Source organism: Muscardinus avellanarius (genome assembly GCF_963383645.1).
Source record: "Muscardinus avellanarius genome assembly, chromosome: 12".
NCBI lineage: Eukaryota > Metazoa > Chordata > Mammalia > Rodentia > Gliridae > Muscardinus > Muscardinus avellanarius.
In genome coordinates this window covers 85,638,166-85,665,098 of record NC_137798.1, presented here as the reverse complement: position 1 = coordinate 85,665,098, position 26,933 = coordinate 85,638,166, and the positions used below count along the sequence as shown (strand labels likewise).

The 26,933-nt window shown below is 40.8% G+C and overlaps 1 protein-coding gene across 2 annotated transcripts in view; it reads left to right on the top strand.

Moving 5' to 3' along the window:
• STON2 (stonin 2) overlaps positions 1–26,933 on the top strand; it is a gene marked incomplete at both ends in the record, with an annotated part of 120,572 nt that overhangs the window by 10,007 nt on the left and 83,632 nt on the right. For both annotated transcript variants that reach the window (XM_080707844.1, XM_080707843.1), the window contains one exon: positions 11,960–12,157. In XM_080707844.1, coding sequence (XP_080563970.1) covers positions 11,960–12,157 — 198 coding nt within the window. The remainder of the gene's footprint in view (positions 1–11,959; positions 12,158–26,933) is intronic.

Genomic DNA, 26,933 nt, shown 5'->3' with positions numbered 1-26,933 from the left:
CTAACTTGTATTAAATGAGTGACCATCTAGTGCCTTTTAGTCTAATCTTATGGTAAAGAAATGATATTTCCATCAATTTCTCACTTATCCACCCCCCAAATGCTTTCTTTAGTTCATCAATTAGATCCTGGTTTTGTTTTGGTCCATAGCTTCATCAATTAGATCCTGGTTCTATTTTAGTCCATAACTTCACCTGTGTGTACTAAGCAACCCTTTGTAGTATGAATAACACATAAGTGAAATAAAAATGGAATTGGGGCAAGAGAGATGTTTGACATTCTGTGTCTAAGTGTGAAAAGGAAAAAAAAAAAACCAAAAAAACACCAAAACCCTGCAGTCCTTAGTGTTTGTGTGGGGTATGTAGATATAAGTTCAGGCATGTGGAAGTTCAGCCAGAGAAAGTACTTTTTTTTTTTTTTTTTTTTTGCCTCAGCCATCTTCCTAGACACATCAGCATCACTGGAGCAAACTAACTTTTGTAATGCATAGTTGCAATTTTCAATTTCTCTCCATGTTTTTCTTTTGTTTTGTTTTTGCTTTTATTAAATGCCCAGACTTCTGAATCAGATATTTCTAAGTCCAGAGACACAGAAAAAAAAAAATGTTTTCCTGCTACCTGTGCCATGCACCCTCTCTCTGGATATGCTTTTCTGAGATCATGGCCATGGTCTTAGCCTAAGAGCAGAAGGTGGAAGGACGAGGAGGAAGCTAAGTGAGACTGATAGCCCAGTTCCACATCTTGGTTTCTGGAAGGCGAAGTGAAGCCTTCTTTAGCCAACAGTTCCATCCCTGAACTTCCTGGCTTGCAAAAAGGAGTTAAGGCTAAGTTCCCTTTTCTCTGTTCTTTCAAGTGTTTCTGGCAGTTGAAGAGAGGAAAAAAAAAAAAAAAAAACAACAACCCACAAAAGAGTATATCTTTAAGCTGTTCTACCTAAGAATAAAGCCAAGAGAGCATTGGATTTCAGCCTGGAATGGGAGTCTACTATTTGCTCTAATTAAAATGCAAGGAGGTTGTAGGCACAGTGAAATCAGGGACAAAGAGACTGTCATTAGTGGTCGATCTCTTATTTTTGTGGCATTTAAACGGCCAGAATCTGCCTTGGAGAGCTTAGAGGAGCGAGGGAGTTGTTAGTCTCCACCCTTGTGACCTGGCTACTTACTTTATTGTGCACCGAGCATACCAAGGGTGATTGGATAACTAGGAACAACAGTTGGAGGGGAAAAGAACTCTAGAAATGCCTATGTCCATCAAAGGAACAACCTTTTTTTGGTAATTTAACTAGGGCAGGATTGGAAGTAAGTGCCATCGCGGTTGGTCTAAGAAAAAGGAGATACACGATCTTCTTTAGAAACGTATGATTAAAATAAAGTGAGAGCAGTAAATGCCTTTTTTTTTTTTTTTGCCACATGGATGAGAAGAAGAAAGACTGGCATTCATTCTTTAGACCCAAAGATACTGGGAATGAAGGGGTAGATAAAACCATTCTCCTCGAATCTTTCATGAACATTGGCTCCCCTATTAAAGTCCCTGAAATCTATGGAGGCCGAATGTGGGCTTTATCTCTTTGACTTCATAAGACCAATTTGAGCTGGGCTGTGTTGGTAAATGTTCTCTTCAGAAACTCTTATTCAAAGTTTAAACCTGAAAGACTTAACACTTAAACTAGCCATAAGAATCCTGTTCACGTCTCAGTGTGAAGATGCTATGCAATTCAGGGGTCTATGGTGAAAAAATGTCAAGGAATGTAATGGAGATCTTGTTTGCTGACCTGTGAGTTTAGCTGTATAGATGTTCTGCTAATAATAAGTAGAGACAAAAGAATAAAACAAACCAGCAAACAGACCTCCGGCAAATCTGTTAAAGCTAAAATTGAATCTTCATATTGTTCTCAAAGAAATGTTTTTGAAAATGGACTTTAACTGTTTTTTTATTTTCATATCAGGTCTTAGCAGTAACGTGATTTTGACTTTTCCTAGCTGAAAAAAGTTAGATTAATTTATATAAGGCCTCCTCTGGCTTTTTTTTTTTTTTGGTGTGTTGTTATTGTTATTATTATTCCTGGGATTGAACCCAGGGCAATCTATCTCCAGTGTCCATTCCAGACCTTTTTTTTAATTTTTTTTTTTTTCTGAAACAGGGTCTCACTAAATTGCTGAGGGTGACCTCAAACCTAAAATTCTCCTGTCTCAGCCTCCCAAGTACTGGAATTATAGGAATGGGCCACTATACTTGGCTTCTCTGGCTTTAAAATTTCTTAATTCTACCCCGAATAAGGTAGAAAATAGTTGTTAGCTTACTTATCACTTAAAATCTCATTCTCTCTGAGCAAAGACTGACTTCCAGGAGGTCCATTTTACAAATATCTGTTTGTGCACTTAGACTATATTTGCAAATGCCTGCAGACATATTGACTGAAAGAGCAAAATTTATCCTTAAAATTAAGACAAAAAAGAAATGAAGGCACTATATCAAGGCTTCCTGTTCACTCATCACTTTATGCTCTGACCCTCCTTCACAGACATGGCAATTTTTCTGCAAGGCCAGGGCTGAATTGGACCCATTATGCAGATCCTGCAGGATGTGCATAATTATAAACATTAAAAATTTTTTTCATTTCCGGAGCATTTGTCCCACAGCCCAAGCAAAACACTAGTATTCCCTGTGTTCCAAATGTCTTCCCTAAAAGCTTGGGCTAAGGCCTTCCCATTGTGTCTGGGGGAGCTAATTATTTGGGACCAGAGAAAGAGCCACTTGTCTGGGGGAGGATCAGAGATGATGTCAGACATGTAAGAGGGAGGCAAGGGTGACAGCTGAGAGACTAGCCCAGCAGTTCACTTCTATTATGTTCTTCATTCTGGCTTCTGGGGGTGGGGTGTGGGTGGGGGTGCCAGAAGATCCTAACTATTGGGCAGATATGTGGACAAGGCCCATGGCATTTTGCATGCATATGCATGCCCTTCCTCAACAGAGGCAGTCTTATTTTCTTTTAATACCTTGAATTGTTCTTCTCTGCTTCTAGATGTAATTTATGACCTTTCAGAGGACATGCCCAGGAATAAATTTCAGCAGAGCCCTTCCTCTCAGCTAGACACTGCTGGTACCATCACATCCCCTCTCTTCCTGTTCCAGGCAACTCCACCACTGCCCTACTGTTCCCTCGGTCCTGAGGGCTCTTCCTCCTCATCTCTACTCAGAGTTCTGTTCCAGCCTGTCTCCTCAGGGAGGCCCAGGACCCTCCATGCCCACCCTCTAGACTATGTCTCCACCTGAATCTGGTCACATGTTTATTGTCCAGTTTGCTTACTTACCATCTTTACCCATAGAGAGAGGAACTTCATCTCAGAATATGATGTGTGGAACTTGCTATGTGCTGACTTAGTATCTGTTGTATTAGTGAATGAAAAGGTGAAAGGTATATTATAAACCTACTGCAGAATTCCTAAATGGCTTCCATTGGGATGAGTGAGATATTAGGTAGACTATGAAGAATGGCGTCCTTGGTAAAGTTAGTGTTTTTTTTTTTTTTTTGGTGGTACTGGGGTTCCTGGAAGCCCTTCTAACCTCTGGGCTACACTCCCAGACCTATTTTTTTAATATTTTTATTTGGAAACAGGGTCTCCTAAGCCAGCGCACGCAGCTGGCTTCGAACCTTCGCGATCCTCCTGTCTCTGCCTCCCAAGCGCGGGGATTACAAGCGTGCGCCACCATGCCCGGCCAAAGTTAGTGTTTTTTTAAATGACAAAAAATAGGCAAATAAACCAGGCCAGCCTCTTACTAATCATCTTTTTTTTCTTTTCTTTTCTTTTTTTTTTTTTTTTTTGGTGGTACTGGGGTTCCTGGAAGCCTTCTACCTCCGGGCTACACTCCCAGACCTCTTTTTACATTTTATATTTGGAAACAGGGTCTCCTAAGCCAGCGCGCGCGGCTGGCTTCGAACCTGCGCGATCCTCCTGTCTCTGCCTCCCAAGCGCGGGGATTACAAGCGTGCGCCACCACGCCCGGCTGTTTTTTTTCTTTTTAACTGACTATTTTCATTAGTTTATTAACAACTCCCATTGTTATATACTTCCCCCAAGGAAGAAACATACCCCTAGACAAATGAGCCACCCATGTATAATCTACACCGATATGTATACCACATATAGAGAGATATGTGTAAATATATGCACATATACAACATGTACATTTTATACATACACACACACAAATACAACATATATACCTTTATAATTTGGATATAGAATGTCCCCCAAAAGAGCTCATGTGTTAGGTTATGCAGCTGGGTTCAGAGGTGGGATGTGTCTGGAGGAGGTAAGTCACTGTATCTGTTGCTGGCAGCCTCCTCCCTTCCCCCTTCTCTCTCCCCCTCCCTCCCTCCCTTCCTCCCTCCCACCTCCTCTCTCTTTTTCTCTCTCTCTTTCTCTCTCTCTCTGCTTCTGGCCACCATGAATTGAATGGCCTCTGCCTTGACTTTTGCTGAGGTTTCTGTCTTGGAATCATCCCACCATGGCCTGAGCTTCTGAAACCTCCAAAACTGTGAGCTAAATAAACATTTCCTCCTCCAAATTGTTTTTGTTGGGTATCCTGGTCATAGCAACAAAAAAAGCTAATTAAAATATACATTTTCACATATACATATACTTATATATCATATCCTATATCATATCCCATAACATCACATATACACTTATATACAATGACAGACACATACACAAATACACATTAATATATATAATAATGTATTTTTCCCTCCTGGGGCTGCCTTTTAAAAAAAGCACACTGAAAATTGTCTGTTCTATTTTTGTTGTATTTAAAGGTACTATCATTCCATGGGGGAGAGGAGAGCTCTCAAAGTTGATTGTTTTTCCAGTTTTTTAAGAGGAACCTTAAAATATTAAAATTCCAGGGTTCACTTCTTCCAGAGAATGTGCCAACTCACCCAAGGAGGCTTTGTGGCCTACCTTACCCTCAATGTGGGATACTAAACACAATTAACTACCCAAGCATGCATCAATTAACTAGTGCATTCATGCAAAAAATATTTAGGTGCTGGGAATGCAATTATGAAAAAGCTGGACACAGTCCCTGCTCTCCCCGAGTTGAGGTTACCAAACACTTGGGCAGTCTGTTACTAATGGAGCCTTCTGGGAGTGAACAGGAGCTCCTCTGAAACAGTGCTGGGGACAGCTGCTTCCTATCGCCAGTTATGAAATGGCAGGGGAGCCACAAATGAAGAATGGAATTAAATCTACTTTGTATTCAAGGATGGGGACTTTCACCCAGCATTGGGGGAGGGGGCCATCTAGCCCTAGTGATTAGACATCAAAGTCTAAAACAGGACATGACAAAAAAAATATGTAAGTATTTAACATTTTAATCTACCCAGGGTAGATTATGGAACCCAGAGGAGAAATAGAGAAAAAAAAACCACTGATATTAGCTGACAATTTATAAATGTCATACTTAAGCACTGTTGCTCTGGGCCCCGTATGAACTACTCACTGTAGATACAGTTGGTTTTCCTGCTCTGTGGAACACACATCCTGCTGAGAGAGCCATACTGGAAACACCGTAAAGAGGTAGAAGGGTGGTAAGTGGAAAGGGGAGAAAAATAAGGCAAAAGAAAAGGAAGTGGAGAGGAGGCTGTGAAATTTTTAGGGAGTTACATTTTAGAAGGAAATGTAAATTAAGATGTGAGAAATATAAGGGATGATCTTTGTAAAAATTGGGGAGAGACCGTCCACGCAGAAGGAACAGCAAGCAAGTGAAAAGCCCCAATGTTGGCCACACTCGCCCCAAGGTTGGCCATACTCATGGTCTGTGCCCTGAGCAGGGAGAACAGAGGAGAAAGAGAGTGAGGAGGAGGAGATCTTGGGGCCTCAGACATTTAGGTCCTTTGAGGGCATGGTGAGGATTCTGACTTATTATAGATGAGGTGGAAGCCATTGGAGGGTTTGAGGCAGAGGTGTTTCATGATCCAACTCTTTTTTTTTTTTTTTCCGGTACTGGGGATGGAACCCTGGGGCCTTCTACCTCTGAGCTATACCCCTAGCCCTATTTTTTATTCTTTATTTTAAAACAGGGTCTCACTGAGCTACAAAGGGACTCACTAAGTAGTTGCGTTTGGCCACGAACCACAATCCTCCTGTCTCAGCCTCCCAAATGCTGGGATTACAAATATGTGCCACCACACCCGGCTCCAACTCAATTTTAACGAGTAATTCTGTTAAAACTGGTGTAATGTAGCAGGTGGGAGTGGCATGGTTGAGCACAGGCTGAGAGGAGGACAGATGGAGATCTAGGGAGGCCAGGTAGGATGCCACTGCATTGGTCCAAGAAAAGATGGCAGCTTGATCCAGGGTGGTGTCTTGGACATGACTGGAGGTTATTTGTTCCAGGTTTTTTTTTTTAAGTAGGACTAACAGAACTAGTGGGAGGACCAAAGGTGAGAAGAATTTGAGGAAGACATGATGGTTTTATTCTGAGCACTGAAAACGAGAAGGGGCTGGTTTGGAAGGGATAACTGTAATTTACTTTTGAACATAGAAATTTGGAGAACTAAACAGAGAGTTCAAATCGATTGGAATACAGGGATATATCTGAAAATGATAATAATTACTATCACGCAATGCATTTTGAATACTTCTGTGCGACACACATTTTCCAAGTCCTATGTTAGTGTTAATTCCATAGTGAGGGTTTTACTCTTTTTTAAGCCCTATTTTTTTTAGGTGAGAAATTGGAGGGAAGATGTATGAAATAATTTGCCCAGACTGCAGGCTGGACCCAGCCTGTGAACCAGGCAATTTGGACTTAGGGCCCTTGTTTCTAACATCATAGGAAAGGGGCAGAGGCAGATTTTGATCTTTTCCTTTATTCTTTTTGGATGGATATGGCTCTGAAGCGTCGTAATGGCAGCAACCCACTTCTCTCTGGCTCGGGCATCAAAGGTCTGGCCCTGGGAGAAGAGCCAGAGCCAGACTTTTTCTCTCATTTTAATTCAATCCAACTTGTCACCCAAAGACATTTAACTTGGAAACTAAATAAAATAATTCACTCAAGATCTTGAAGCTGATAAATAAATGAAATGTATTAGATCAAATGAGGACCATTTGTGAGCTGCAGGGACCATGCCTGTCCCAGCTGCATTATTCTTAGTTTCTCTTTCAAGGCAAACATTGCTGGTTTAGCTAATGAATGCAGAGATACAATGTGAAGATAAGAATAGTTAGAATGGCTTCCTTTCTGAGTCATCCCATTATTTTAATATGTGGTTTTAATAAAGTTTTATTCACTATTGAACAAATAAAAAGGAACATTTAAAATACTGAATTACAAAGAACAACAGTAAAGCCCATCACCCAGTTTAACCACCAGAGCATTATGGCGACTCAGAAGCCCCTCTGATTCCCCACTGATACAGCCGCCTCCTCCGTCACAGCCCTTTCCATCTTTCTACATCACCGCCTCCCCAAGCTTCGTGATAATGACTGCATTCTTGACAGCTCACTACCTACACACGCACCAAGAACGACTTAACTTAATATAGACTGGCTTTGAATCTTGAGTAAATGGAATCATGCTATAGTTATTATTTTAAGACTTGCTCCTTTAACACAGAATTGTTTCTGATATATGCTCATGTTATCACTCATAGCTGTAATTCCTTTAGCTTTTAGTTTGTGTATTCTACTATAGTTTTAACAACACACCACAATTTTATTTATTTATTTATCGTGTTATTGACAGACATGCAGAGTACTTGAATTATTTGCATTTTCACAGTTGACAGAACATGCTCCTTTGAGCATTCTTTTTTTTTTTTTTTCTTCTATGAATGCTTTTAAATAATACCTCCTGGTGAACATACGCAAGTGGTTCTTTTGTATAAAAAAGTAGGAAGGGAGTTGCTGCACTGTAGGATGTGTTCATCCCCAAATTGATCAGACAACAAGCCCTCTTTTAAGTGGGTCTTGTTTATTCTCCTGCCAGCTTTATCTGAAAGATTCTGTGCTCCATTTCCCTGCCTACATTTGGATCGTGATGTTTTCCTGTTTTGTCAAGAGAAAAAGAAGGGGATGGAGATGGAGTAATCATATCTGAGGTGGTTTTAATTGACATTTTCTAGATTACTAGTGACCTTGAGAATCTTTTTTCTTTTAAAAATTAATTTTTTAGCATATACCTGTTGGGTTTTTTTTTTTGCAAAATTTTTAGGAGTTCCTAGTAGGTGTGATATATGGTAGTATACTCTCCAGCTATGTGAATGGTCTTTACATTCACTTTATGGTGCCTATTTTATTTTTCTTTTCTTTTCTTTTCTCTTCCTCCTCCTCCTCCTCCTCCTCCTCCTCCTCCTCTTCCTCCTCCTTTTTCTTTTCTTTTCTTCTTGCAGTACTGGTGATTGAACTCAGGACATGCTACATCTAAGCTACACCCGGAGCCCTATTTTATTTTTTATTTTGAAACAAGGTGTCACTAAGTTGCTGAGGACCTTACTAAATTGCAGACGCTGGCCTTGAACCTGCAATTCTCCTGTCTCAGCCTCCCAAGTACTGGGATTATAGTAGGCATGCACCACCACATCTAGCTGTGGTGCTGTGTGTGTATGGTGTATGTGTATGTGTGTGTGTGTGTGTGTGTGTGTGTGTGTGTGTTTTACTGGAGATTGAACCCAAAGACATTAATTTCTAAGCTATACTTCTAGCCCTATTTTATTTTTATTTTGAAACAAGGTCTTGCCAGGTTAGTGAGAGTCTTACTACTTGTTGAGGCTGTGCTCAAGCCTGCAATCTTCCTGTCTCAGCCTCTCAAATCCTAGGATTACAGGTGTATGTTACCACACCTGGAAAAGGATTTTCCCTTCCCTGGTTCTTAGCTTAATTGTTTTTTAGGTCTTTTTTGTGTGTTTCTCTTTAGAACTGAGGCTTGGACACAGGGTGGTACACTCACAAGGAAAGCACTTTGTCAGTGAACTATTTCACAGCCTTATGATGTCTGTTTTAATGATAGAAAATTTTATATCTTCCTCATTCTATCCTTTCTTGTTTTCATTTTTATGGTACTGGGAATGGAACCCAAGTCCTTCTGTGTGCTAGGCAGGTATTTTATCACTGAGCTATATCCCTATCATAATTATTTCTTTTACATAGAGTGTTTTCTTTGTTTTGCTTCTTTTTTCTTTTCTTTTTGGTACTAAGAATTGAACCAAGGAGCTTTTTACCTCTGAGCTATATCCCTGTCCTTTTTATTCACAATAGCCTCAAAACAAAACAACAACAACAACAACAACAAAAACTTAAGAATAAATCTAACCGAAGAGGTAAAAGACTTTTCCAATGAAAATTATAAAACACTAAAGAAAGAAATTGAAGACAACCTTAGAAGATGTAAAGACTTCCCATGTTTCTAGGTAGGCAGAATAAATATCATCAAAATGGCCAAAAGTGATCTACAGATTCAGTGTGATCCCTATCAAAATACAAACGTCATTTTTCACGGAGCTAGAAAAGACAGTCCTAAAATTCATATGGAAAAACAAAAGACCCAGAATAGCAAGAGCAATTCTAAGACACAAGAAGACCCTAGGCATCACAATGCCTGACTTTAAATTATACTACAGAGCTATGGTAACAAAAACAGCATGATATTGCTACAAAGACAGGTACATAGACCAAAGGATAGAATGGAAGATACAGAAACAATTCTTAATCTTCACCTGTTGACTTTCTATAAAGGAGCCAAAAACTTATGTTGGAGAAAAGAAAGCCTTTAAATAAGCAGTACCAGGAAAAATGGATATCCACATGTAGAAAAATGAAATTACACCCTCGTCTCTCACTGTGTAAAAGTGTCAGCTCAAAGTGCATCGCACATCACAGACCTAGAAATTAGACCAGAAACTTTGCAATTACTGGAAGAGGGCCTATGACCAACTCCCCAACACATAGACACTAGTAGAGACTTCCTCAATAAGACTCCTCAAGCTCAAAAAGTAAAACTGAGAATCAATAAACAGAATGATATCAAACTGAAAAGCTCTGCACAGCAAGGGAAACAATCAAGAGTCTAAAGAAAGGACCTGCAGAATGGGAGAAAATCTTTGCCTCTGATAGAGGATTGATATCTAGACTATTAAAAACCTAAAAAAAGTTAACACTAAAAAAACAAATAACCCAATAAAAATGGGCAATTGAACTAAATGGATACTTCACGAAAGGAGAAATACAAATAGCCAATAAACATAAGAAATAATAATGTTCAGCATCATTAGCAAGCAGGGAAATGCAAATCAAAACAATACTGAGATTCAGTCTAACCCCAATTAGTATGGTAATCATCAAGAATACAAACAATAATAAATTCTCGAAAGGATGTGAGGAAATAGGGACTCTTATATGCTGTTAGTAGGACTTCAAATTAGTAGAACCATTATGGAGATTGGTATGGAAGTGCCTCAAAAGACTGGGAATGGAACCACCATATGTCCCAGCTATATAGCACTCCTCATTATCTTTTCAAAAGAATTAAAGTTAGATACTATAGTCATACATCTATATCTATGTTAGCCTCACCACCATTCACAAAAGCCAAATGATGGAACCAATGTAAGTGTCCATCAGCAAATGAATGAGTAACAAAACTGTGGTATATATACACAGTGGAATATTACTCAGCATAAAGTAAGAACAACAGAAATATGGCGCTTGCAGGGAAGTAGAATTAGAGAATTTTGTGCTCATTGAGATCAGTCAGTCTCGGAAAGTCAAGGGTCGAATGTGTTCTCTCATAGGTAGAATCTAGAGAGAAAATAGGGGGGAAAGGGACTTTAGGTAATTGAGGAGAATGACCAGTAGAGTAGTGGGAGGGAATAAGGGAAAGATATGAGGAGGGGAAGAGAAGGTGGAAATGATAAAAGAAATAGTTCAAATTATGCTGTGCCTATGTATGAAGGTATCACTACCAATCTCACTGTTATGTATGGGGAGGGTGAGACCATGGGAAAAAAATCACGTGCTAGACAATTAACTAAGGGCAGATGAAGAGAATTAGAAAGTTTGATTTTAAAAGGAAAGTTAAAAAATACCACCTTCTGAAGTGGCTTTGAAAGGCTGACTTGGTGCTCTGAGCTAACGAGGTAAGATTGAGCCCTGTGCATATCTCCCGTGGAGATGCTCTTTTTGCTTTGCACGTAGGTCAGCAGCCCCAGTAAACCTCCGTTTGTGTATGTAAGATTCTGTAGATTCTCCAGTTATCATCATAGTGCAACGAAGCAGAAGCCTATTGCATGCATTTATGTGTATAATTGCATATCTCTGTCCCTCACACCAAACTGGCTGTCATTTTACTGTGTCAGTTTGTGAGTTTTCTCGAGATTATTGGTATGCCACTAAAAATGAAGACAACATACAGGTAAAGGTAAAACTGCAAGACTCCTGTAGTTAGGGCTTGGGCAAAGTGGAAATCTAGTTTAGAAATACAGTTAGACCCTTTGGGCGTGGTTTCAAATTCCTAGAATCCCAGCCCTTGGGAGGCTGAAATAACAGGGTCGCAGTTTTGAGGCCAGCATGCAGTAGCTTTAGTGAGACGCAATTTTATTAAGCAAACAAATCACAGAGGTGTAATTCATAGATAGAATGCACTGGGTTTGATCTCCAGTACAAAAAGAAGAAATAAAAATTAGATCCTAAAGTGACACAGATTCCTTTAGTGAAATTTTCTGATTTGAGGGTCCTAAGACCTGGGTTTTAGAACTGGTTTTAATAGTGACTCACTGTGCAGTCAAAATCATTTTTTCCCCCCTGACTGTTTCACAAGTAATTCTCCCTGTATTTCTGTGCCTTCTGTGGCTGCTGAGAATTCACAGGGTCTGAAGAACATCAAAGTAAGACCATCACTAACAGTGAACAAAGGACAACTGTTTATATTGCGTCTTCTTCGCTTTTGGTCTTTCCCTAGCTCTCCCATTGACCATGCCCTGCTGGACGTGCCCTTCCTTTGACTCCCTAAGGAGATGCCCCCTGACCTCTGAGAGCAGCTGGACAACTCATTCTGAAGACACCAGCAGTCCTAGCGTTGGCCCTTCATACACAGACCTGCAACTCATCAATGCTGAGGAGCAGACAAGCGGCAGGGCTTCCGGGGCTGATTCAACTGGTAAGCGAGGGTTCCAGACTAGCATGCTTTGCAAATCATTTTTAGTGCTCCCAGGTCCTCTTCAAGGTCCTCTTAAATCTCTGCAGCCGCTTCGTTTGCAGATTGAGTTCAAATATAGTCATCTAGTCAAAAAACTAGCATCCAAAGTGGCTCAAAATTGCACTGGGAAAATGCATAAACAGACTGGCTGATTGGTTGGCCGATTATTTGCATTGGGAAACCATTCGACAGCATATCTTAAAGTGTTATTTTCTTACTGCTTGGTGCAAGTACCATTCCCTGTTGATTTATTTCCCCTTGGATTACTGAACTGTGTGTAATATGTAGAAGGCTGATTCTTTCATACCACCACCCACAGGATCCTGCCTCTTCAGCGGCAGCGAGGTGAATTTAAGCAGAGAGAAAGTAAATGTTATGTGAAGCAGAATGATAATCAGGACTCAGCTCACTGTGTTCAGGCTACACGTCGTTTTGCTGTTGAAAGGCTGTGGCGCTTTAACTGGGCTCTTTGCCTGTCTGTACTGTCTCGTGGTCTAATTTATTCAACTTTCCAGCAGGCATAGATAGAACGTTGGCTTTCTTTGCAGGTGGAGTATGGTCTTGTGCCAACAAATACACGTTACAGATGAGACCTGGGATGGCATTGGGAAAATGTGGGTTATGTTCTTGGTATCTTGGTTACTTGGCCAACGAATTGTTTTCTTCTGAAAGCAAACATTACTGCAGTTTTTTCTATGGATGAAACTATCCAATGTGTCAACAATATTTGGTTTTCTTCTTACAAGTATTGTCTAGGAGCTTGTCTCCTAGACATTTTTCAATCTCCTAGGTCATTTTTCAAATTTTCACAATATATATTCTCATGCCGTGTACTATTAGGTTCTATAAGTATAAAGTGTGATCTTTCTTGTAGACTAAAAGGTTCAGACGGGCTTTGTTTGGTGTTTGATAATATTGCAGCGTATCCTATTTCATCTCAGACTCTCTGCAGAAGCCACTGTTCTTTATAGCATTTTATCTCTGGAGACAAAATGCCATAATCACCGACACTCCTGCATTACTCACTGCTGTCCATGGTTTATGATCCTGGCAGTGGCTGATATATACTTCCTACAGAGAGAAGCTTAGGGACAGTAAGGCACCCACAGCAGCTGAGGCTGTCAGGGAGAGAGGCTGAGTTTGCCTCTGTCTCTCGTTGGCCTCAGCCTCCTTTCTGTGCCTTCAGGGGATGTGGGGTAGGGGAGGCAGGCTGTCTATGTACTGGTTAAGTGTGCTCAGACTCTAGAGTTGGCCCCAGGTTCAAATGCCGGGTCTGCCACATACCACCTGTGTGAGCTTGAACTAGATTTTTTTTACTATTTGTATTTATTTATTAATTTATTTATCTATCTATCTATTTATTTATTTTGTGGTGCTCAGCTGCATCCCCAGCCCAAGATCCTTAACTAGCTTAAAGATGCAGTTTTCTCATCTGACAAGCAGGAATAATAATAGCATGGACCTTACCAAGTTGTTCTCAGTTTCAAGTGAGCAAGGGAGACAATTTATGTAGAACAACTTACATGGTTCGTGACACAGACTTAGTGACATCAGGGGTGCAGCTATTTTCCTGCTGCAGGGTTCTTATTGTTTTGCAAACTATAGACCCTTAATGAAGGAAAAGTGAGGATCTCTGGGTTCAGGCTGTTTTTTTCCATGGGCCCTGTACTTCCTCATTAGGTGAACGTTGCTTTAATTCTTGGAGGCTCAAGTGATGAAAATCAGAGTTACAGCCGGAACTAGCCATCATTATTATAATAATTATTATTATTACTCTGGAGATAGAACCCAAGGCCTTGAATGCTAGGTAAATACTCTACCACTGAGCCATATCCCCATCTCCTGAACTGGACATTATCAATCTGTCTTCACAGCTTCTAAATGTTTTTACCGTCGACCTCTTCCAAAGTTACTCTAATAGTGTTGCAGTTCACATTAAGAAAATATCCTCCCTAGTCCCAATTGTTTTGGTCAGGGCCCTGGCAGGAAGAAGATGGTGCTTTATTTATTTATTTATTTATTTTGGTGGTACTGGGGTTCCAGGAAACCCTTCTACCTCCGGGCTACACTCCCAGACCTATTTTATATTTTTATTTGGAAACAGGGTCTCTTAAGCCAGCAAGGCTGGCTTCGAACCAGCGCGATCCTCCTGTCTCCGCCTCCCAAGCGCGGGGATTACAAGTGTGCACCACCACGCCCGGCGAAGGTGGTGCTCTAGAAAGGGTTTATTTGGAGTGAATTTCATGAAGAGACTGCTTACAGAAGAAGCAAGAGCTGGAGTCGAGAGCCATCGTGGGCTCGCCCCGGCCACACAGAGTGTCAGGATAAGAGCTGGGCCAGATGCTCTGTGCTATGTCTCAGTTTGAAGGGGTGATGGTGTCTCCCTGGGCTGCAAGGAGCTGGTAATAGCCTCCTGCAAGGCTCTGGCAGCCCCACAAGAGGGTCTGATCCCCAGCAGAGTGGCAGAGGGAAAAACTCTAATCAGTCTACACTTTCTTTTCATTTTCTCACCAAGGAGATAATTAGAGGAGGAAGGCAAACAGAAACCCTCCCCTTGCTTAGATTACAGAGTGTGGGGCACAGCTGGAGAGTAGGGTTGATGCTTGCCCTAGGGTACAGCTCTCCAGAGAAAATGGCAGGGAAATTAGATATAGGCGAGATTCCCCCCAAACACTCCCTCCCCTCTCACCTCCTGTCTCTGCAATGGTCCCCTTTGCCCAGATGAGACAGGCATGCCCTGTCATCTTCACAAGGCAGAGAAGTTGTATAATGCCACAGGCATACATGGTTATAAACAATACAAGCGTCAAGAGGGTCAAAACAGGCCCTTGCCTTTGAAGTCCATTCCAAGCAGGGAAGAGAAACATGTAAATATTTACAGTTGCACAAGCCGCTGTGAAGTGGGGGGCTTTGGTTTGGCTTTACTTTTACGCACAAGAAAAACGTAGATTTTAGTGTAGGATTACAGTGTGCACACTGAGGGTTGTCCAGACTGGATGGAACACATAGCAGATGTTTTCATAATTATGTTCAATGAATCCTCGACTGAATGGCATGAGATTGCAGGTGGCGAGAGGCATCTGCATCCCAGACATCTGTATCCCACTCAGATTTAAGAGTTCAGCACTTCTCAAGGTGTGCCCTTGTTTCTGCGCAAGAAAACGGGATGTGGGTAGCCAGTGTTTTAGGTCATGCGATACCACCTCTGTCAAAGATCTGTCTATGACAAGCATTAGTTTATTAGTCTCTGAAAAGACATGAAATCATGTATATGTATTGTGTATATAATTTATGTGTGTGCATTCATATTTATATACATGTATATAAATAAATATGTATTCATATATTTTATATATACATATGTGGTGTGTGTGTGTGTGTGTGTGTGTGTGTGTGTATGTGTTTAGTTTTCCATTAACCTATACTGCCTACCTGGTCAGACCTCAAATGTATTGAAACCTAAGCACACATAAAATGGCAAATTTTACTTGGAATTACATGCCTTTGCTAAAGTATTGACAAACCAGAGAACCCAGGAAGAAATATTTCAAGGAATGCGCCTAGATTTGTTAACACTTGGCCTTTAAAAAACAAAATTAAAAAAGTAATAATTCTGGATCCGGCAGGCTCAAGACTATATTTTGGCAAGTTTTATTTGCATGTAAACCCTTGTGGACTTTAAAACAAATTCAGACCAGATGTTCTCGAGTCATTTGCATTTAACTGATCACAGTGCAATTTTGCCAGAGCAGTAGGATGTCGCTAGAGATTTTGGACCTGTTTTTCTCACAAAACTAGGCATTTATGCCAGGTAGAGTGTACTGGGCTAGAAACCTCAAGTTTTGTGACAACAACTTTTTAAGTGCTCAAGACGATTCTCTTGTCATCACAAGTTAAGGGTCCTGTGAGAGTATCACTTACCCTGAGGGAGGGCTGTGTCCCTTTGCAAGATGTAACATGCAGCAGAACAGTGCCTATGTAGTCCTGAGCCTACAGCAAAAATGAAATATTAATCCAGAATCAGGGCCCAGAGTCACAGGTAAGCAGTGATTATTATCATGTGCCACAATGAGATTAGAGAGAACTTTTGTTATTCTTAAGGCACAGCTGCATTTTCTGATTATTTTCTTTTTACCTTAAATATATTTTGGTGGAAAACAAAAAAAAGTTAACTATTTTCTGAATTCGTTCCTCAGGCTACAAATTTCTAAGATACTCATATGTTAACAATATGAGTTAAGATTAGTTTCCTTCCTCAAATTCAAGGAACAGCAGAAGATTTTTTTAAATTGCATCTTTTTTTCTCTCCCATGAACAGACGTTAATTTGGCCTCATTATTGTCGTATATAATCTTGTGTCTATTAGTTGTACATCTGTTGTTGTTGTTGTTGTTGTTGTTGTTGTTGTTGTTTTGTTGGTACTGGGGTTCCTGGAAACCCTTCTACCTTTGGGCTACACTCCCAGACATAATTTTTATATTTTTAAATTTGGAAACAGGGTCTCTTAAGCCAGAGAGGCTGGCTTCGAACCAGCGCGATCCTCCTGTCTCCGCCTCCCAAGTGCAGGGATTACAAGCGTGCGCCACCATGTCCAGCACCATCTGGGTTTTATACAGTATTAAACACTAAAAATATTCCAACAATTGCCTTTTTTGAAAGTTCATCCAGAGAGGTTTACAAGTTTCTCAGACCACAAATCTTTATTGAGTTCCTAGGTTTATTGGTCTCTGAGAATACAACGAAGAGTAAGCTATGTAATATTTTCTCATGAAGAAATGATTACCTGGTAGCTGAGGCTGGCTTCGAACCTGTGCAACCCTCCCGACTCAGCCCCCCAAGCACTGGGATTAAAAGCATGCGCCACCACACCCAGATTTTCATGTACTTTTATAAGTTATTTCTAATCATAGAACTTTTATTATGTACCAGGAATGTGATAACTATTTTATCCTTATAGTCTTTTTTTTTTTTAATTTTTGGTGGTACTGGGGTTCCTGGAAGCCCTTCTACCTCCGGGCTACATTCCCAGACCTACTTTTACATTTTTTAAATTTGGAAACAGGGTCTCCTAAGCCAGCAGGCGCGGCTGGCTTCAAACCTGCGTGATCCTCCTGTCTCTGCCTCCCAAGCGCGGGGATTACAAGCGTGCGCCACCACGCCCGGCTCCTTATACTCTTTTATTTAGTCTTTACAATCTTAAAAAAGTACATATCACTATCCCACTTTATGGACACAAAAACAACAGCTAAAGAAATTAAACATCCTGGTAAAGTCACTCAACTAAGAAAGGTAGAGTTAGGCTTCAACCTAGGTATCAGCTCATCCTACCCTATGCCTGGTATGCTGCAGAAAGCCCATGTTCATGGATGCAGGGAGTTGTGGGAAGGAGTGATTATAGAGCCTTCCAAGACCTAGTGCTGCTTTCTTAGCGTTTCCTAGGACTTTATGCAGACCTCCCTTGTGTACTTATTTTACTGGAGAACAATTATTTATTTAGGACTTCTACACTGGTCTGAGGTATCCTTGGGAGGGGGAAACATATCCATTTCATATCCCCAGCACACTGCCTAGTACACTGAAATGATACAGTGGATGTTTGTAGCATCAATTACCTATTCTGATATAGGGCTATATAGGCCTCATTTCCAAACCTGTTCTCTCATTACCTAGGCTTAAGTGTGTTTGCTCATTCAAATGTAATTTCATGCCTAGAACAAAAAAAAAAAAAAAAAAAAAAAAAAAAGAACAAGCAGGTGGGTGAGACTTTCTTCCCATGATCTCAAACCTTAGGCTGTTGTCCAGGAGTCTCCATTCATTTTGCTTTCCCTATTATACTTGAATTTTACTATTATCTCTTAATTTATTTTCAAAGACTAGTGTATGTGGATGTGAGAGGGTACAGTTGGATGATGTTCCTAAGATCTCAGAATCTTATACCCCTGCACATTCATTGACCAAAGCAGCCACGGATGTCTTCCTTGTTTATATACCTCAGAGGGTACAAACAGTGGGAATTGGGGATAAAAGAATGTTTGCTGTGATATTGAAATTGATTCTTGTGATTATTGAACCATCTATGTGGCAGAAAATCAGGAAAGAATGACAGAGTTTAAGATCCAAACACATGATGTCAGCTGCGTATGTTGGAAGTGCTTCATAAAATCTTGTTATCCCCAACTAGAGATTTTACGAGTGCCTTTTAGAATTGCATATGCACTGATCATGCAGAGGAGGGGACAGCTGTAATGCTTTTGACTGATTACTTTTGTGTGTTCTGCTTGGTGCTGCAGTCTTCCTTTTTCACATGAAGACATCAATATCCAAACCATACATAAGTTAAGAAACAAAATTAAAATTGACATCCAGAGCCAGGCATGGTAGCTCATGATAGTAATTCTAGTATTTGGGAAGCTGAGAGAGGAGAATCTCGGGTTCAGAGCCAGTCTCAGCAACTTAGCAAAATCCTGTTTCAAAAAAAAAAAAAAAAATGAAAAGGGCTGGAGTATAGCTCAGAGTTAGAATGCCCCTGGGTTCAATCCTCAGTACAAAAAAGAAAGGAAGAAAGGAAGGAAGGAAGGAAGGAAGGAAGGAAGGAAGGATGGATGGATGGATGGATATTTGAACACTCAGGCTCTGCCCCTCCTGTGGCTGGGCCCTCTGGAAGTATCTCTCTCTGTTCTAGTCATACAGGGCCAACTTTTTGGGTCCTGTTATTTTCAGTTCCAAGCAGGTGATCAAAATGAGATATTTGGAAACACTTAGAATCCAGAGGGTTTATGAATTTGGACGATTGACATCTTTATTGTCTTTTACCTCTAGGGAGGTTAGTGAAATGAACATTTCCCTCCATTATAAATACGGGCAAAAGGCCACAGTAGTATTAGCAGTATCTTCCACGTGGTCACCTACAGGAATCACAGATGTTTCCATAGCACCTCTTAGTAGTGACACATATCTGAGAGTATCTTTTATCTTTTGCCATTTGTCATTGCTGCTTGGAAATGATGATAGTTATCAACTATATTAATGGCTGTATTAATGCTAATATTGACCAACTATTGCTAATGTATTAATAAAAATATAGATATCAGTCTGTCAAAAATACATGAAATTCATGAAATTGATTTTAATGTTTGATAAGTAATTCCATATATACAAACACTTTATTTTCAAGTCCTATATCCTGGTTCAGGCACACAGTACACTGCCCTGAGAAGGCTTTATTAAACTGACAGAGGGTCTGTGGCACAAAAAAGAACCCCTGCTTTGGTGACTCTGATATTTGTACAATCAAGCACAGACTGTGTGTGATTTTACACTAATTCACGGATTCCACAAATGAGCGTCTACATGTGCTGGCCACCAGGCGAGGACCTGACTGTGTAACAGTGAACAGGATAGATGTGGGCTCAGCCTTCAAACAGCTTGCAGCCCAATGAGGAATCTGGGTTTATCTGGTAGCAAGTAAAGGCAACTAACGTATAGTGAGAGGGGTTCTTTGATAGTACAGGTTGAGTTCTAGGAAAACAGCAGAGAGGAACTGTGGGACAGGAAAGTTCTCTAGAGAACTGATTTCAAAACTGACAACTGCTAACTAAGTTTGAGAGAATATTTGCAAAGCCTTAAAGTCAGAAAATGTAGAGGGAGCTCAAAGGGCTGAGTGTCCTCAGTTGACTAAAATACATTTATCAATAGAGTGATGAGGAGGTCTGTCCAGTCAGCACTGCCCAATCTTCCCTTTTGTGACAGTGGGGATGCTTTGAACCTGTGCTGTTCAATATGGTACAATATGGTTCATTAGCTTACACAATGGCCACGTGTAAGCTAATGAACACATGAAAGGTAGCTAGTGGGAAGAATATTTGTAATTAATTTATATTTATATTTAAGTAGCCCATGTGAGTAATGGCTATGTAACAGACATTGAGCAATCCTAGACTCTAATAGGTCAGAACATGTAGGTCTTTTAGGCAAACTGATACTAAGCTTTTGAAATGATTCAGCAGAGAGCCCTTGAAAGTTTCAAACCTGGGGAAGAATAAATGATTAGGTGTGGAGAGTAGTGTGGATGGGGCAGGAAGAGAGACAGGCTCACACTAGTTAGACTCCAAGTGAGTTTTCCAGGCAAGATAGGAGGTAGCCTGGACCAGGGCCTGGACGAGGTGAGAGAAAGATGAACAGATTCAGAAGTTGGCCCAATAAATAGGATCCCAAACTGTCTTCCCTTTTATTCTTCAGAATTTTCCACTCAAGGCCTCCACTCTCGCCCTTCACCCTGACTAACTCCTTCTTCCTCCACCATAACAAAGCCCTATTGACTGTTTAAGATGAAATTCAGCCGGGCATGGTGGCGCACGCTTGTAATCCCCGCGCTTGGGAGGCGGAGACAGGAGGATCGCGCAGGTTCGAAGCCAGCCGTGCTGGCGTAAGAGATCCTGTTTCAAAAATATAAAATAGGTCTGGGAGTGTAGCCCGGAGGAAGAAGGGCTTCCAGGAACCTCAGTACCACCAAAAAAAAAAAAAAAAGATGAAATTCAAATGCTGTTTTCTCATGCAGTTCTTTTTTGGTGCCAATACGGTCCTAAGTCCTGGGAATTCAGAGTTAGCAGGTTCTCTCCTGAGTTTTGCTGCAGGTTAGGGGCCCTGGACCACCTCTTTTACCTTGGGTAGAAGAATTCTTTGCATGAACATTGTCTCCCTACCAACCTGTTAGATCACCTAGTGATGTTTCCATTGTTGAATCATGCCCTTCAGCTCTCAAGCACAGTGCCTGGAGCTAAGGGCTGTCCAAGGAATGTCTGTAGAGCAACATCACCTTCTTTGCCACATGGTGTTAGCATTATGCCCTTGTGTCCTGCCTGAGAAAAAGAGAAAAGCTTATTTCAAAATAACTTGGTGCCAATGACTTGAATCTAGAAGGAAAATCAAGAAAAATAGAAATTATTTCCTCTGGTTATAATCCTGAATTATTTTACTGAATATTTTATTTAATTAGCAATACAGGGGATTGAACCCAATGCCTCTTGCATGCCAGGTAATTGCTCTACCTTTGAGCTATTTTTTAATTAATTAATTAATTAATTAATTATTTTTTTAGTGGTACTGGGGTTCCTGGAAACCCTTCTACCTCCGGGCTATACTTCAAGACCTAATATATATATATATATATATATATATATATATATATATATATGTGTGTGTGTGTGTGTGTGTGTGTGTGTGTATTTATATATATATATATGTATATATATGTGTATACTTTTGTTTTTGGAAACAAGGTATCTTAAGCTAGCGAGGCTGGCTTTGAACCAGCGCGATCCTCCTGTTTCCACCTCCCAAGCGCGGGGATTTCGAGCGTGCGCCACCACGGTGCACAGCTGAGCTATTTTTATTTTGAAGTAAAGTCTCACTAAGTTGCCCAGGCTGGCCTTGAACATATGATCCTCCTGCATCAGCTTCCCAAGTTTCTGAGATTACAGGCATGTGCCACTGTGCCCACCTTGAATATTTTAAATTGGTAAATTTTCTACTGGTTTTCATATTCACCCATGAAGGTTAGTCCCACTATAAGTAGCTTTCCAGATGAATGACCTACAGGTTCAAATGAAATTAGAGGTTGTTCACTAGCATGCCTTGGGCATACAGGGCACGTGGTGTACCACTGAGCTGTATCAGCAGCCCCATGGCTTCTGTAAGTATCATTGAACTTTAAAGTTAGAAGAAACTTGAAAGAGATTATTTAGTAGAATTTTCATATTTTCTGGGAGAGAAAGCCAAACTCTGGAATGTATGAGGTGCAGAACCTAGCCCTGTAATTCTTTGCCCTCCGGTCATTCTGAGTCATATAAAAACCCAACAGATTTCGGCAAGACACAACTGGTTATTTTTTATTTCATTCCTCCCTAAACATTAGTCTGCCTGTCTGCGCCTCTCTTTCTCTCTCTCTCCCTCCCTCTCTCCCTCTCTCTCTCCCTCTCTCTCCCTCTCTCTCTCCCTCTCTCTCTCTCCTCTCACCTTCTTCTTCACTCTTCCCTCCCCCATTCACCCTTGCTTTCTCTGTCTCCCTCTCTCTCCCTCTGAATTGAACAATGGACCTGAAATCCTCCTGTTCCAGCCTCTGAAGTGCTGGGATTACAGGCATGTGCCACAGCTCTATTGAAGGCATTTTTAATAAATGTAGTGGTCTCCTAAACCTGATTTTAATCATAGCATTACTTATGTTATTAATTAATGACATAAATAGCATGTAATCAACTAACATAATGCAATATGAATATAGAACATCCCTTATGATGTATCCCAGCCAAAAAATATTTTGTATGAATATATTAGCCTTTGGTTGTAACATCCTGTTGTTGGGGGTCTTGCTAAGTTACTGAGGGTCTTATTAAATTGCTGAGGCTTATACTAAATTGCAGTCCTCCTGTCTCAGCCTCCCAAATACTGGGATTACAAACATGTGTCACCATGCCTGGCTGGTATTTTTTTTTCTTTCTATTTTGCAGAACCCGGGATTGAACTCAGGGGCATTCTACCTCTGAGCTACACTCCCAGCCTTTTTTTTTTTTTTGGTGGTACTGGGGTTCCTGGAAGCCTTTCTATCTCTGGGCTATCCTCCCAGACCCATTTTTATATTGTTATTTGGAAACAGGGTCTCTTAAGCCAGCGTAGCTGACTTCGAACCTGCGTGATCCTCCTGTCTAGGCCTCCCAAGCACAGGGATTACAAGCGTGCGCCATCACGCCCGGCTGCAGCCCTATTTTTTATTCTTTATTTATTTATTTATTTATTTATTTTTATTGGTGCACTGTATTCATACATCATAGTAGGATACATACTTTTGTAGACATACATGCACACTTTTCCCAGTCAGCCCCCACCCAATCCCCACCCCATTCTCTCCCTATCCCTCCCTCCCATGCTTGGCTTAGTAGTTGACATCTAGTATTATGGCAATTTATCTAAAATTAAAAATGATAATCTCACATAACAGTTTCATTTGTCTGATACCAAACTTTTGATGACTTAAAGATAACATTTCAATATTTCTTTTTGCTTTCTTTCTTACCAGAGAATATTTTTTTCTATTTTTTAGGTGAAACTATCATATATTTATATATTTATTTTTCAGAAAAAAATCTATCCTAATATGGAATATGGAGTCTAGGTACCCAAAACGATCTTGAAAAAGAACAAAGCTAGAAGATATATATTTTCTGATTTCAAACCATATAAAGCTACAATAATTGAAACAGTGTAGTACTATTCTAAGGGCAGATATATAAACCATTGGAGTTAAATAAAAGCCTAGAGCTAAATTCTTCCCTATATTGTCAAGTTATTTTTGACAAGGTTTCCACGAACATTTGGTGGTGGAAATGATAATCTTTTAACTAAATATTGTTAAAAAATAATAATTACATGGAAAAGAATAAAATTGAACCCTTACCTAATCCCATATACAAATATTAACTCAAAATAGATAATAGACCTAAATATAAATCTTAAGACTATAAACTTTTAGGAGAAAATCTGGGTCATAAAACCTCACAACATTGAAATTGGCAGTGATTTCTTGGTTATGATTTCAATGGCACAGGCAACAGAGGAGTATACAGACTCCCTAAAAAATAAAAAAAAAATTGTATATCCAAAGACAATGTAAACAGAGTTAACGGTTACTAATAGAATGGGATAAAATATTTCCAAATGCTATATCTGAAGCTATATTAATATTCCAACTAGAAATCCTAAAAATTAACAACAATAAAGGCAAACAATACCCTTTAGAGATAGGTAAAAGACTAACATAAATAATGAATCTCCACAGATAACCAATCTTAATTGTCTGTTTAATGGAAACTCTTGTTTCTCTAGTTCTGGTGTGTGTTACCTATTTCTTCTTTGTAGTTAATCTCTTTGAGTATTTTCTCTAGCGCTGGTTTTGAAGACATAAATTCCTTCAGTTTCTATTTGTCATGGAAGCTTCTTATTTTTCCATCTAATTTGATAGAAAGTTTTGCCGGGTAGGAAATTTTTGGCTGGAAGTTGTTTTCTTTCAGAGTTTGGAATATGTTACTCCAAGCCCTTCTGGCTCTCATGACTTGGTTTGGGAAGTCTGGAGTGATTCTAATTGGTTTGCCTCTGAATGTCACTTGGCCCTTTGTTTTTGTTGCCTTTAAGATTCTCTGCTTGGCTTCCTCATTGGTCATTTTGACAATTATGTGGCGTGGGGATCCTCTTCTCCGATCCTGTCTAAAGGGAGTTCTATAAGTTTCCTGGACCTGTGTATCAACCTCTTGCTCTATGTTTGGAAAATTTTCTGCTATTACTTCCTTGAAGAGATTGTTGTTCCCTTTGGTTTCACTTTCTTTTCCCTCCTCTATTCCAATTATTCTTAGGTTAGCTCTCTTAAAATGGGCCCATATTTCTTCAATGTCAGATTCCTGCTGTCGGATTTTTTTCCTAGATTAGAAACTATGCGTTCATTTTTGGATTGCTCATCTTCTAAGAGCGAGATTCTGTTCTCCATGTGTTCTAATCTGTTGTTTGTGCTTTGAATTGAGGCCTTTACTTCATTAATTGCATCCTTTATCTCTTTTTGGCTCTCTCTGAGTTCTTTTCGAAGCACCTCTATTATTTCTACAGTTATTTTCCTGATTTGATCTTCTAGAAATCTCTGATTTTCTGTTTTATCAGGTTCTGATGTTGTGGGGTTGTGGGCATTAATTGCTCCAGTATTATTCCTCTTTCCCATGATTTCGGATGTTTGTGCCTTCTCTGGGTTCTTCCCTTGGGTCACTATGACTTCCCTTAAGGTGTTCTGGATCTCGAGTCAGTAGTATCTCGGACCCCACTACTCCTTTACTGGGTTTTATCACAGAGTCTCCGACCCAGAGAGTCGATAGAGGCTGCTTTAGACTGTGGGGGGTGCCAGGTTGCACCTTCTCCTATGGTGTGATATCTCTGCCACCGCCCCTCCCCCACTGGGTCAAGTCCCAGGGAGTACAGTACTGGGATTTCTCCTCTGTGGCCCGCAATTTGACTCACTGTTCTTGAGTACACAGATGTAGCTGTACTGGCCTCGCTGAATTCGCTGCTGCTGCCGCCGGTGGCAATATGGCGCTGCTGCTACGCCCTCGGCTATGGGGCTGGCGTTTTTCTTCTTGATTTTGATTTTCACTCTGAATCCCTGCAGCGTGTGCTGAGCTCGCCCACACACAGCTAGGCGGGATTTCTCTGCGCGGAGAAATCCCGCCTAGCTGTTCCGCAGTGGCTCACCTCGGCTTGCTGTAGCCGTCCGGTGAATTCGCCGGTGCCTCTGGCAGTATGGCGCTGCTGCCACGTCTGCCGCGTCCTCGGGCGCGAGGCCGGTGTATCTCCTCTGTGGCTCTGTTCTCAGTCCGCTTTCTCTCTGGAGCCTGGTGATTTTTTGTTTCACTGGTGATGGTGTTTTCTGGCTATGAAAGGTGCTGATTTTGTGGTAATGGAGATTTGTTGTTAGCGGGGCTCTTAAGCCCCGCTTTTCTCGGTCGCCATTTTCCCGGAAGTCCTATTCTTTATTTTGAAACAGGGTCTCACTAAGTTGCAGAGGGCATAAGTAGTTGAAGCTGGCCGCAAACCTGCAATCCTCCTGTTCGGGCCTCCCAAGTACTGGCATTTTTTCTTAATAGTAGGTTTGATACTATAAGGAGAGGTGGCCATAGAAAGTCTCAGTTGCCGGCTGATGTGTTCTTGACCATATGTCTCTTCCTCTGGTCCTGAAGTCCTGGGGGCCAGGTGTAGTCTCTATAATTTTCCTTAGGGTCTCTTGTAGTGACCTGCAGACGCTTCTGTCAGTGCAGGTGTGCTAAAGTTCATCTTTACCTTGGAGAGCCATTCTCAGTCACCTGAATTCACCTCAGGAGCATATCATTTTTTCATACTCTAAGGATTCAGGTCTTTCAAAAGCTCCTCATGAATAATATATAATAAAAGTTTTCCCCCAAAATGGGGGTTGACTTTTCATGTTTGATTCAAAGGAGAGGATACACTCAGAGCTTAACCTTGGTCAAGTAAGTCAATAGCATAAAAAAAGTTCAGGAGGCTAAGCTGCTATGTTAGAATTCGCTGCTGGTGGGGTCATGTGTCAAGACTCATGAATAAGTTGATGTCATCACCTTGGAGGACATCTGGAAATGCCGATAAGTGTTCTAAAAGGATTATGCGGCTTCAACAAAATATTGGCCCTTTCTAGTGGCAGTATCAAACATGCTCATCGGTTGTTTTTCCTTTGAAGCTGACCTTTGACTTTGACTTAGTCAGATGTGGAGTGCTATGTGTAGATGTTTACGAGGGCCGCCACAGCAAAGTACAGCAGACTGGGTGGCTTCAACCACACAAAGGTGTTTTCTCACAATTCTACACCGCAGAGTCCAAGGTCAAGGTGTGTTATGGTTATATAGAGTGGCCCCAGAAGAACTCATGAATTAATGTTCAGAGTTGATGTAATTAAGTCTGGGGGGGGCTGTAATCTCATCAGTGGATAAATCCATTGTAAAGGACTGACTGGGTGGTAACCTGGCTGGTGGGGTGTGGCTGGAGAAGGGGTCCCTGGGCTGTGGTCTTAGGGGCTGTGCCTTGTTCTTGGACTCCTCTTGCTTGTTTTCTCTCTTGCTCTGGCCTCTGATATGAGAGCAGAGCCCTCACTCTTGCTCTCCGATTGCTTCCTACCACTGTGCTCTGAGCTCCACAGAGC